This window comes from Mercenaria mercenaria, chromosome 5 (assembly GCF_021730395.1).
Source record: "Mercenaria mercenaria strain notata chromosome 5, MADL_Memer_1, whole genome shotgun sequence".
Lineage (NCBI taxonomy): Eukaryota > Metazoa > Mollusca > Bivalvia > Venerida > Veneridae > Mercenaria > Mercenaria mercenaria.
The window spans coordinates 35,717,152-35,730,872 of record NC_069365.1 but is presented as its reverse complement, the minus strand read 5'-3'; the positions used below and the strand labels follow the sequence as shown (position 1 = coordinate 35,730,872).

General features: G+C 33.5%; 1 protein-coding gene across 5 annotated transcripts; it reads right to left on the bottom strand.

Annotated features, from left to right (window-relative positions):
* Nucleotides 1-3,053: 3,053 nt before the first annotated feature.
* Nucleotides 3,054-13,241, bottom strand: LOC123556875 (leucine-rich repeat-containing protein 74B-like). Of its 5 annotated transcripts, none has more exons than XM_053543186.1 (13): nt 12,162-13,241; nt 10,699-11,095; nt 10,027-10,334; nt 9,349-9,442; nt 8,945-8,994; nt 8,615-8,696; nt 8,259-8,344; nt 7,825-8,019; nt 7,429-7,524; nt 6,838-7,104; nt 6,525-6,610; nt 5,351-5,372; nt 3,054-3,942 (listed from the first exon to the last, which is right to left on the bottom strand). In XM_053543186.1, the coding sequence occupies exons 2-13, from the start codon at nt 11,078-11,080 to the stop codon at nt 3,826-3,828; spliced, it is 1,785 nt and encodes a 594-aa protein (XP_053399161.1). In that variant the 5' UTR covers nt 11,081-11,095; nt 12,162-13,241; the 3' UTR covers nt 3,054-3,825. The 5 variants fall into 5 exon arrangements, with proteins under 5 accessions (XP_053399161.1, XP_053399159.1, XP_053399162.1 ...); XM_053543184.1 differs by having other exon boundaries at nt 12,190-13,240; XM_053543187.1 differs by lacking the exon at nt 12,162-13,241 and adding an exon at nt 11,496-11,720.
* Nucleotides 13,242-13,721: the final 480 nt, after the last annotated feature.

Here is a 13,721-nt window from a genome sequence, read left to right as displayed (position 1 = left end):
CTTGACCTATGATCCTCAAACTTGACAGGCTTATTGCTTGTGAGCAGTTGACATTACTTATGATCCCCCACCGAAGGTGGAGTGATATAGATTTGGCACTGTCTGTCAAGCTGTTTGTCCATGCATCCAAATTGAATATGCTTAAAACTTAAGAAGTTTTTTAGCTAGAATCACCAAATTTCACATAATTATTAATAAGCACATGATCTTTGCTCACATGTTTTTCCTCTTGAATTGATAAAAATTGGTATTTTTGACTAACAAGGTAACCTTCTGATGGATCTTCATGAAACTACACAAATGTAGATCACTATAGGGCGATGGTGCATGTTCATCTTCCATCAGGATTCCTTCATTAACTGTAGAGTTGTTACCCTTTGTTTTTAAAATTCATAAATGCTCACTAAACAAAATAACCCATGGATGGATTGTCATGAAACTTAATACAAATACATATTGCGATGGGGCGATGTTGCAGGGGATCCTTTTAGTAGCTGCAGAGTTATTGCCCTTTAATTGTTTTAAAGCTCATAAATTCACACATACAAAGTAACCTATTGATGGATCTTAATTAAATTGAATACACATATAGATCACATGCAATTTTTGTCAGGATATCTTAACTAACTTTAGAGTTATTGCCCTTGAATTGCTTAAAAACCTTAAATTCCAACAAAAGCCTTGTAGCCTATAATTGTGTACGAGTATACCTAGACATTAAATATTTTTCAAAATAATAAGTTCCCTCATTCACAAAACAACCTAACTGGTGGCCAGATATAAATCCTCTGAATTTGCTTGTTGATTTTTAGATCATGGGGATTAAAGTTTAAGGCCATAGTGACTGTTAGTACAAAAATACTAACGTTAGTACAAATAAACCCCTTTACTTACGATCTTCAGACTCTGCAGGCATATTACTGGGCAGTGGATGAACTATTGATTTTGAGGTCAAATGTTCAAAAAGTTACAGTAACTCTTTGTACAAAAACTGTTTTCACTCACAATCTTTAGAATCCTCCAGCTTGTAATCCTCAAACATTACTTTTTTTGCTCACCTGTGCATAAGGGTGGACAGTTGTGTTCCCTCAACATCTGTCATAAGGCTGTTATTCTTTATCTTAAAACGAGATGTCTGACAACATTTGCTTGAAGTTGATGAAACTAAGCAAGATGTTCCTCTTGGTGGTCCTTTCAATTTTGTTCGACCGTTTCAGCTCAGCAGCACATATGGGAGCTTAAAACAAAAATCTTCAAACAGTTCCTTAACAGAAATGTTTATGGAGTGACATACCATGATTGTTCGTATTATACAGATTTGTACGAAAACAATCTTAAATCTGCTGAAATTCTGCTCATTTTAGCTCAGCTATTACATGAACAGGTAGAGCTAATGCACTTGCCCATAGCAAATGCACTTGTCCTTTGGTCGGTATTGGCATCAACATCCCAAAGTGGTTAATTTTTTGTACCTAAGCTTCACATAATTGTTCAGTGAGATGATCTGACATGCAATGCCTAAGTTCCACAATTCTACACTTTTATGAATTTATGCCCCAGTTGTTGGTAAATTTTGTAAGCTAATATCTCACAGGCATCACATAAGTTGCCAGACCGTCTTACATGTCAGGCAAGTTCAAGCGAGTCTGGTAATTTTTGCAGGATCAGATGTCAGACATTTGCACAAGTTAAGGACGGTTGTGGCAGTTTTGGGTAAAAAATCCAAATAATAGAATTTGTTGGGGGACACTTATATAGTAGTGAATCTAGGCCTTTAAATACAGCAGAATTATGAAAAAAATCGAAGGTCACCATGCTTGTTCAGGAGTTATCTGCCATTTAATATGCATATTTGAAGAAAAATCCAGTTATAAGGGCAGATAACTCCTAGACAACCACGGTGACCTATGATTGTTTTTGCATTTTCCATTTCTAACATGAAACTGTGTTCATATACAAAGTTTGAACAAATTCTATTACTGGGAAATGTTTGCACCATCTCTGGTACAAGAAACTGCAGCAAGTGTCTTTAACATAAGTTCCAAAACTTGAAAAGAATAGTTTCCTAATAAAAAATTAATGAATGTTTTGACTTGTCAGTTGATGTTCAATTTCCAATCAGAATCTTTTTTTTGTATTTTACTAGCACATTTGGAATAACAGATTTATAAATCATGAATATGTTGGTTGTACAGATTTTCCTTCAATGAGGCAAAAAATATGTTTGTCTGGCCAAATTAACCTAACCAGCAGTTTTGCCGAGCTAATATCAGTAAACACTTGTTTGAATGGATTGAAACATCACACACTGTTTTCTTTGCTGATGCATGTTCAATTTTTCTGAAAGTTATGCCCTTGTTCAGACTAAGCAGTTTTGATAAAGTTTTTATATGTATGCTGGTATCTCAGCAACTACAAGTGTGAATGGATTGAAGCATCATACACTAGTCTAATATGCAGCTTGCATTTAATGAAATCTTGATGAAATTAGGTACTAGGTTCTCTTGAGTAGAACTATTCAGGTCATTTTACCTTTGGTTGGTGTGAGTCGTAGGGTAGGGGTAGGTATAGCTACTATTAATCATCACCAAGAAGAATAGGGGGTAGGGGAAGAGATGTAGTGTTCGTAAATCCCAGGGAAAAAAACAGGTACATACCACTTACATGTTGAAAAACATTCCGATAAAGTTGCATGTCTCCAGTTCAAAGACAGAGATAAATTAGGTTCGAGGGCCATAAATGTGGTCTTGCTGAGTGAATTTCTGAACAACCAAAAATTCTGGATCAAGTAAGTTTTGAGATATGCACCCAATAAATTCACCCCTTCCCATTAAAAGAGGGGAGGGGCATAAAGCATATTATGTTGCATGGTTTTGTGTAGTGACATGAAAGTCCAATTAATGTGCATCATTTAAACGATCGGCTTTCTTTCAGGAGTTAATTGTTCATGTCTAAGAGAGGGTCAAAATACTGTGCTACTTATCAATATTCCAGACTGCTTACATTTATTAGGAAAGGAAGTAAGCTGTCAATGCCGTGGTCATCATAAACACCATCACTCACATAGACTAGTTCCCTTGTTATTTTCAAAATAACACCCAGTATACAGGAAGATACAAAAATATCATATTAACCTTAACTGTATCCTAACTATAGTAAAACACATTTCACCATTATAAAACTTTGTATGTGTTCAGGATGCCAGCAGTCATACTCATAGTAACTTTTTGTCCGTTTTTCAAGGATGAGTATTAGTAAAATTCATGTTACATTTACTAACTGTTAAGAATTTTCTCTAGTTTCTATTCATCTTCTTTTTGTAGGGTTTCGCATCAGTTTCTGTAATGTTCAGATTGCCGAGCACAACCTCCAATGACTTATTTAACATTGATTTCATAGCAGTTCAATTCTAAGAATTTTGTCAAACAGTGATACAGAGTTTCAAATTTCGTCAGACTCTTAAACGTTTTGTCTAATTTTAACAAACATTTTTTCCGATGTACTTTTTGTCAAGATCTGTTTTCAAGATGGTGCTCCTCTTGAATGAGCAGTGCCGTGTCTGACACCTCTGAATAGTAGCGAAATTACACCAAATTTTTCACAGCAATGCAGTTTTCTAAAGGTCTTTAGATGCTGGTATCATAGGTTCAGCATTTAAATTCTCACCAGTTTCAGAAACACAGTTCAAAGCAGTTCTTCCATTTGTCTAGCACGGGTTTCACAACCGTTCCGTTCCCATTTGTTTCTAAAATACCGAATCAGAACGGGCCTCAATGACAGTCATTCAAATTTCAACACTTATTGAAATGTCGAGTTCACAACAATTCAATTTTCAATAGTTTCTGAACTGCCGATTCCGCCACTGGTTTTGTCTGCCGTAACATCTTGCGCATGCGGGCATGCATCTTCCTCCGAAACTCTTTCTCGCCTTTGATCAACTCTCTGAAAAAAGTTTAGTCAATTATGTTATTTTACTGTATATATGTTCCATTTAACAGGTAACTTATAAAATTATGAAAATGGCGGAAATTTTTAAAATTGTAATAGAATAAGTGCAACCATGCTGAATTATATTTTCGATATATAACTATACAATTGGCATTCATATCGTGATATAAAAAGATAAAAGAAACATAATAAATCCTAAAACACGTAAATTGAGTAAGTTTTAAACTAGAACAAACTTGTGCATTGTATGTATACATGTTCTTTTTCTGTAAGAAATTTTCAAATTTCTCTTTCTAAAGGATGTCTCAAAATTAGCCGAGTGGTTAAGATCGCTGACTTAGAACCACTTGTCCCTTCCCTCACAAATGTTGGTTCGAACCTTAATCGGGGCGTTAAATTCTGCATTTGAAGAAAGCCATCCAGCTGGCTTACGGAAGGTCTGTGGCTCTACCCAGGTACCCGCTCGTGATGAAATAATGCACTAAGGGACACCCTGGGTCTTCCTCCACCATCAGTACTGAAAAAGTTACAATACGACATATTATTATGTCGATGCGACATTAATCCCAACAAAGCAATCAAAATTAGCCATGTTTTACGCTAAGTGTGATACTCTGACACTTGGTACATGGTCTGAAATAATCTAGTAAGACATTTTAGAGCATATTTTCGTGAAACAATATTTATCTAGCAAGGACTGAATTTAACAGATACAAGTTGTACTTTTTGCCTTATGATAGTATGCGTACATTTTGCACATCAGTAAGTCTTAAACATGAACAAAGTGTTATAATTTTGAAATATTTGACTTTCACATTTTATTGAGTTTTATTTTGCAAACTATTTGCAACCAAATCTTTGAAGAAAGAATCTTCTTTGTTCTGCTGAATATTTTGGGGACATTTTTTTTCCTCATATACAACATGAACATTATACTTCTGTCTTCCCTATTTTTACATTCTGCCAGCCAGTATTTCCTGTGAAGATTCAGTAAAAGAGGAAAGTACCGTGTGGTATCATACTATATGCGGGACTAGACCGCCAGCATATCAGTATATCATAGCAGTAGCTAGAAAAACATAAAAGCTACAAAAAATCATAGTTGAGGACTGAACTTAAAGAAGTTTTAAAAATGTAACAGATTATAACTTCAGAATCTACAAAACAATTTCTCCTAATACAGTCTCACTAGCCAACAGATTTGCAGACAGCAAAGCAGTTTATAAGTATATGCATAGCAAAGGTAAAATATGGGCATATTGACGTAAATCAATTCCTATGTAGACAGATTTCACACAAAAAGTACAAAGTCAAACAAAAAATCATATAAATTGGAAATAAAGAAGTACAGATCTAGCAGTTTACCGCTATCAGTAGTATAAAAGTCTTACACCCAACGTACCTTGAGAAGTTTCCTAAACATGCTAAATAAAAGCAGTTAGTATTTAATATAGTTACATATAATAGTAGTTCGGCGAGTGTTTGAACAGTCTAATCACAAGTTGATATCATTATCCGATAAACATATTACCTTGAAATTTATTATAAAGATCAAAGCATTGTGGTTGAAGTTCTGTATGGAATTGCAATGACATTTTGGCATGTAGTATAATTAAGATTCTTTATGTATATCATATTTTTGCTACATAAATAAAGAGGGTATACATCTCGTGCATACTTTTCTTTAACTTTGATACACTTTTAATATCTAATTTAACGGTTTTCTATCTCTTGACTTGGGCAACTTTCAAAATTGTGCCCACCTGGTGAGGACGGGCATAAAAGGTAGAGCATAAAATATACAATGAGAAGGTGATAGGTTTGAATCCAACACTCAGTGATGGGATGGATCGAGCTGAAGACAGTTTGTCTACTGGTCTTGCACTGGTCTTGCACCTCGGATTCAAGAAAGGAAGTTGTCACTATCTTATTGAGAACATGTTAACACTGGTAAAAAAAGCAGCGTGTTTAACCAAACTGTTGTTGAAAAGGACATAAAATCCAACAAAACAAACTGCATTTCTCAATTATACCTTACATATTTGAAGGACACTAATTAGAGAAAAGGAAACTTTTGGGATCAGGCGTATCATAAATTCTTAAATGAACACTAAATAGAAAAAGCGAAAACCATGAAGTACTATTCTAAGCACGGTTGTAGGATGAACTGTTCTATCTGTACAGACATTGATATAGCTAGATGTGTACCAGTCTGTATTATTAGCGCATTCTGGTCGCATCGGAAACCTACGACTTACCATATAACTGTTATATTTTGCATATTGCCAATCAAAATGTACAAGTGCTAGAAATGTATATTTTTTTCATATGATTAAAATGTGCGATTTTAATGAGTTTTATCCTCTGAATCTATTTAGTCGTTAAGTTTGTTATCGAGTTAGTTAATATTCATTTTTACATTTGTAGATGTTTGTAAAATCCGTATGATAATACGAGATTAGTATTTGCATAATTGTGTTATTATAGAAGTATATTACTATATATTGCTATATATAAAAACAGGGTTAATCAGTAATATTACTACATAAAAATCGAAGTTTATTGTGGGCACTTACCCAAGATCAACTTCCCCGTCACCATCTGCATCTAGCCTATCAATAACATCATCTAACTGGGCCTCCGTGAGAGGGATATTTTCGGCCTGATATAGATGTGAAAATTAGAAATATCAGCGATTTCTCATTTGTTCGCAACCTCAAATATTTGAGTAACGTTCCGCTATATTCAAGTACAATATGAATGATGAAAAATCAAAAATAAGAATGAAAAAAGGTAATGAATGTATGTAATATTATCATTTTTAAAATGTTATTGTCGCAAGAAGACAACTGCTACAGTAATGATAATAATTTTTTATCATACACTTACCATCAAACCTAGTTTAAACTCTTGTCTATCTACGCTGAAACTTCTGTCTTTATCCAGTCTTTTCAACAAATCAATCACCCTGTAACCTTGATCCTGCATGTACTTAAACATGCGCATGACGGGATCCCGCCAGTCTATAGCGTTAGGATCTTTGGTCGGAGCGTCCGTAGACCTTACAACTGCACCAAACATAATACGGAGTGGAATTGCTCTTTTGCGTTTGATTTCATCCCATTTCTCAAGAAAATCAGATCGGACTACAATATCCTAGAATAGTTAATCACAGAAGTACATATCAAGCACGGGTATTTTCCCCCATTTAATATAATACATTAACATTTCGAATTGCCATATTAAGCATCATAGTTATTTTAAATTATTTTAATGGAACTTGTTTGCTACTACATGGAAAAGCCGTTAGGGAATTTTGCAAAAGGTTGAAATAAAAACGTTATAATTCAGATAATATTTTTGTGTGAAGTACTTGTTTTGTACCTAGTATATATTTTGTACATACAAACTCATAAAACACTTAACGTAACTATAACTGAGAAAGAAGAGAGAAAACTTATCAAAAACAGGAAAGCTTACCGAGAGATCGAGCTGTGTCAGCACACACTTATCAGATTCCCCTATCGCTCGGAGTATTGTCAACGCCACCTCGGGTGAAAATGGATTCTGTCCTATCTACAGTACAATTATAACAATGTAATTATCATAATTTTGTCCAATACTAAAGTACTGTCAACGGAGGCATTTAAATTACACAGTTATCAAAACTGTGAAACCAGCTCAACCCGGTATTTTTACGTTGCTCCTGCAGTATAAGTTTATCAAATTTACAAAGCCGTAACACTATTGCCAGTCTATGTTTTTAAGAATGGAAGCTAAATGTAACCCTTTAACTAGTAGATTATTAGCAATTAGCAATTATATACAGACTTATTGTATGCTGATAGTCCGATTAGGAATATTTTTCACTGTTACCTTTAATTCAGTTAGTCCATCGTTTTGTTGCAACCCTTTGAGAACTCCACCAACCCCATCAACACCAATGCGGTTGTTTGAAATATCTAGAGTTCTTAATGTTCTGTTTTCCTCTAATGCCCGTCCCATACATATAGCACCTTCTTTAGCAAATCCATTCCAGGACACATTTAGCACTTTAAGACCAACATTTTTCTGAAAGAAGAAAACAAAGCAATGGAATGAATCCAAATATCATTTCTTTATCAGATGTGCTATTAAAGTAAATATATCTGAAATGCAGTTAGTTGGAATTCGGCTTTGGTACTTGCCGATAATTTTGGATTTTAGTATAAATTTCTCTTACAGCTGACATTAAATTTTCATTAATTAAAATTCTTCATTTTATTTTAGGTGGTAGCTAAATATTATGTGTGAAAGAACAAATTTCTGACCTGAACACCTATGGCAACTGCTAGGGCACCCTTCCCTCTGATGTGGTTCCAGCTTACATTTAATTCTTGTAGTGTGTCGTTTATTGCTGAAATATTGCGCTTATTCTTTTCATGTTTTGAAAATCTAATCTATATGATTAGCTAGAAAAAATGTTTACTTAAGTTGACATAATTTGTGGATGTGTGATTTCATTACAGTAAGAGCAAGCGATATCAGTTTATTTTTGAATCTGCAAACCCATGTCTAAGAAAAGCAGTATTTTACATTGAATAAACAGGTTGATATTGTGAGAAATACTTTTGCACATGTTTAAGATAGAGCAAAGCATAGTTACTGAGCATCTAAAACGTATTACCAATAGCTCGGCCGATGTCAAATGCACCAGCATCACTCAGTCGATTGTGACTGACATTTAGCACTTTCAGCCGTGAGTTAAACTGTAAAATATAAACACTCAGTCAATCACTTTAGAAGAAAGTATTGAATTATTGAGATGTTTACTTACGGTAGCTTTGGCAAGAAACTATATTTTTGAATAAATCAAGTTGTTGGTGTAACACTGATTAGAAAAAAATAAAGATAAACAGACGGACGAACATTTAAATAATTGATTAGATATAACACATCTGAGATCTGTTGCTTTAACGCATATTGTATGAAAATAGATCAGGCAAGTTATACGTACCTCTATCATGTCCGCCACAAATTTGGAATCGGAATCTTCTAAACCACTACCTAAATACAAGAAAAAAATGAATTTTTCAAATTATGTAATAATTGCACACCAGTTTGAGGATGCAATTGTTTGAATTCGCTTGATTATGAAACAAGATATGAATTATATAGGTCCTATATACTTTACCAGATATGTTTAGAGTGTAAAAATATAAGTTGTATGATGTACCAGATATACATGGAATGTGAAGATGTAGATTGTACAATTTACCAGATATATCAAGAGTGTAGTACTAAATAAGTTATGAGTTATATATTTTGCCTGGTATATCCAGAATCTGAAGGTATGCATTCTATATTTTACCAGTTTTTCAGATATGTCTTAGATGTAAAGGTATGAGTTGTATAATTTACCAGATATGTCTAAAGTGTGAAGATTTTTCCCATCTTTAAGTAGCTCAGTAAAGGCGTAGGCTCCTCTTGATCCGATCAAATTCTCGGAAATTCTCTGAAAATAAAATGCACATATTTTAGAGGTGCAAAGTCCATAGCTTAGTTATGTACATATGTAGTTTTTACAATTTCTGTTTCAATAACATGTCTCGCGTTAAATTACATCGGGCAAAATGACCAGGTCCAAAAGTTGAAATCTAATTCGCAACCCAAGATTAGGATTCCCCTGCTTTACTCACGCACCACTAGGCCTGTTTGAATATCTTATGAAGAATCATGTGCTATGTTTTGTCTTATTGACTTGAACTGAAACTGATACAATTATTCGAAGAATGACACTATATTTGCCTTGTGATATTGGTACACTTGGATAAATATAATTTTTCAGAATAAATATTTGAAATTTAGCACCTCAACGATTAAGCGGGATGACTGCGTTAAGTTTACTGAAAATAACATTTGTTCAATTTACATGTATTTCGTAGGAGGATCGAGAAAACGCACATGGTTTTACATTTGATAAAATGAAGTTAAAACCAGGAAAGTCTCCTCAGGTTCAATGTAAAGGTCTCCACACTGATCTGTATGATTGAACGAGTTGATTTACTTTATCAACAAGTCTTCAACATTTTTACTCACAAGTTCAGTTATGGTTTCATTTTCTCGCAACATCTCAGCGACACAAACAGCTCCTTCAGTGCCAATATCATTGTCCTCAAGATCAAGTTTCTCTACAAATTTATTGTTCACTAGAGCAACACACAACGCTCGCGCTCCTTGAGGCCCTAATGGATGACTTTTCATTACAACACGTTGATCATTTATATGCCTTGCTATATAATTTACAGGATTTATGCCTAATTGCTTGCACGATGATATGTAACATTGCACGTTTTCCCGCTCTTTTTTCTCCTCGTCGGATTCCTTTGGATGCTTTACAGGCTCAGCTGCAATGAAATGGAGATATATTGCTTCATCATTAATTACACTTTCCTGTTGAAAACGGTATCACATCGTCAGCCGGCGTCGAATACCTCGGATATAAAATATTTTTCAGCTGTTTACAATCTAGTTATGGTGCCTCATGTTCTGAGATAATATTTGATATCCTATCCATCCAAAACGATATAAAAATGTCTTTTCACAACCTCATGTTTTTTAAATTTCTGACAGGCATCGGAACCTCAAACAACAAATACGATATCGGTGGCTTTAAGTTCGAGTTATTAAGTTTTATAGAAACATCGCTATATTTTCATTCTAAAGAATCAGATTTAAGGTAATTAACCTTGAAAAAAAATGTGCACTTACTGTCAGCCATGATATCATATCCAGTGAATGTAAATTCACGTTGCATGGACGACACAGATGTTTTCTTTGAAACACTTCCACTGTTTGTGTCACTATTTTTTACTGAACCATCGTCTTTATTAGGGGTCTCTGTCCTGGAATCTTTACCATTTCTCACCAGAGATGCAGTTCGACTGAGGTATAATGAGGCTTGTTTAGATCCTAGTCCAGCACTTTTCATGTCCGTCATTGTTCTTTGCCTCCCAGATTTACTTATTCCGTCCGCTTGCCCCGTATTCGATCTTCCATCTCGACTGCCGGTGCGTGATAAGACTCCTTCATCCATTTCTGCTATTGGTGAATATGTCACCGCAGAATGTTTACTTTTACTTGATAAAGCCATAATCTATGTATAAAACTGAAACAACAAATAAACTTTCTATTCTTCGTCTACTGTATAAAATGTTTACTTAATGTTAACATTTAGTTCTCCATACTTTTAGATTAAGCGCTTTATATCTGACACTCACATGTTTTGAATGATACCTAATCAAAACCTGCTTAATTTTAATTGTCGATTATAAAATTGCATGAATTCAAACAGATCAGATTCGTGCCAAATTTATCACCTTTTGCTATAAGATGACACGGGACATTAATTCCATTGCATAAAAGTACTGCCAACTTGTGACTATATCATATTCCAAAATATAAAAAGTTGATATGGATTGATTATACCATATGCTAGCCATTTAAACAGATGACATTTACAGTATGTTAAATTACAGCCAAACAAGATTTTAGATAATAGAACCTACCCTGAATAATACGTTATACCTTACAATAGAGATATATATCCGACGGCCGATATACATCTGTTTTTCTTATTTCCACACTTCCATAACTTACTTACAAATAAAACTAAACATAAATAGGTTGCTTGTACAAAGTACTAGAGTTGTAGAAACGGGGAGTAAACTTTTTTTGTTTATTATAATAGCATCCATTTCTTTTATAACCCTTCTGATTTATCCGATGATTTCGTTTGATAATGTTCCGTAATATTTGAAATCAAATTGACAAAACTTAATAATTTTCTATCATGCGTAATTTTCAAAGGTTATATTGAAATCAACAGTAGATATAAATCAAAATTATCTCGATAATTGTACTTTATCGTACTTGTATAGCCGCGATATTCTGGAAGTAGACACATTTTGATTTATTAGATTGTGCAAATGAATTCACCAAGCTTGCTCAGTATGAAATATAGTTGCATGTCTTGGTAAAGAGTCCTTGTATAACAAATTACATTTAATTGTTCGTATTTTTTGAAGTCTTAACTTCTTTAAATCAAAGTTCAAGTTTACTGTCATGTAAAAATATTGCGGCCTTTTCAAATATCTATTAAAACAAGCATAGACTGTTCAAAACATAACCATAAACTATGTTAATGAATCGTTTACATCTAATAAAATACTTACAATATCTTATGTTTATAAAATGCCTTACCGAATTCCGAACTGCGAACGGTAGCCAGTTCTGTCACCCTTCTTGTCTTCCGACACTATTTCATTCCTCCAGCAAATAAACAACCATTTCTCATTTCATCATTATAATACGTTATCTTGTCCGTCTTTACTTGCACATTTTGCGATTGAAAAAAATAACTCAAAAGTATTCGTATGTTTTTTGTATAGGTCCCACACAAATAATATACGGCAAGTTCTTCTTTTTTATTCTAAAGTGTGTTTTGTGTGTTTAAGCACAAAAAAACAATTTATTGACAAATAAATCAGTCTGTATGAAACATTTAAGTGTCTCAAAAGATACTTTTATTACGCACTTGAATGATCTCTATTTAGAAAGGGAATGCAGAATTTTATTCCAAAACTGAATATTTAATCAAGTGCATTACGTCTTTAAAACGATATCGTTTCATATTTTTTATCATTTAACTGCTCTATATCACGATGTCGCCAGATTTTGATCTGTGATTACAGTTGGTTTATTTCACACTTGCACGTGTATGTATTTCTTCAATCAGTAACTAATCCATTATTCCGTTTGTAAGTTGATGGAACCTTTTTAAACTAGTAGCCTACTGGTGGACGAATATGTCTTTTAATGAATTTAGATCAGTTTATTCCATCATTACTTTCTTACTTAAAATAGACTTGAAAAATTCAATTCGATTCTAGTCCGAAGTATAAAGCCATTAACATTACCATGAGAAAATGTTCAAACCAAAACAGTTCAGAAACTAACCCATGATCACTCGTATATCTAGAAATCCCCAGTATCAATATTTATTTCTTAATATCCAAAAACAAGATTTGTGAGAATAACACATGATATTAGGTATAATACCTTTTGAAAATATCATTATTTTCTTTTAACTTGTTATGTAGACACTCCTCATGGAAAAATATTTTCACTTTTCTTATTAATTTTCATCATATTTGTAACAGAACTTCAAACATAAGAGTTCAAAATCTCGTTTATAGCTTCGGCTACTTATAAAAATTAATCGTTTCCTCATATCAATAAAGATTTTATAACGGAAGCAAGTCTTGTCAATTTGTTATTTTATTTGGACAACTATCGAACATTTAATTTACCCTTACACAAACAATTATTGTACAAGACTTTGTTTAGATAAGAAAATGAATGGTTACAATTACATTGTGGGATCGATGTTTTAAACCATTATCTATAACCTATTGGACATTTAACTGTTCAGCGGTAGAATAATTACTGTAATCGTTTGTAATTTGATCACAAATTTTAAAGTTCGTTCATAATTTTGTTGAAATGCTGCAGACATTGAATTGCAATTTGCCACGAAACAGAATGCCAATGTTTTCCATCAGTATTTTATGACAATTTTCAACGTGTCAAGCAATTTAAAATTAAAATGAAAGTAATAAAGAACATGTGTTAGGTTTATCCGTCTGAAAATCTATCGCATGAGAAAAATCTACATCGTGTTTCAAGACATGGCAAGTTTGCGAAGAACAATATATTTGGAAAACTCTACTTTT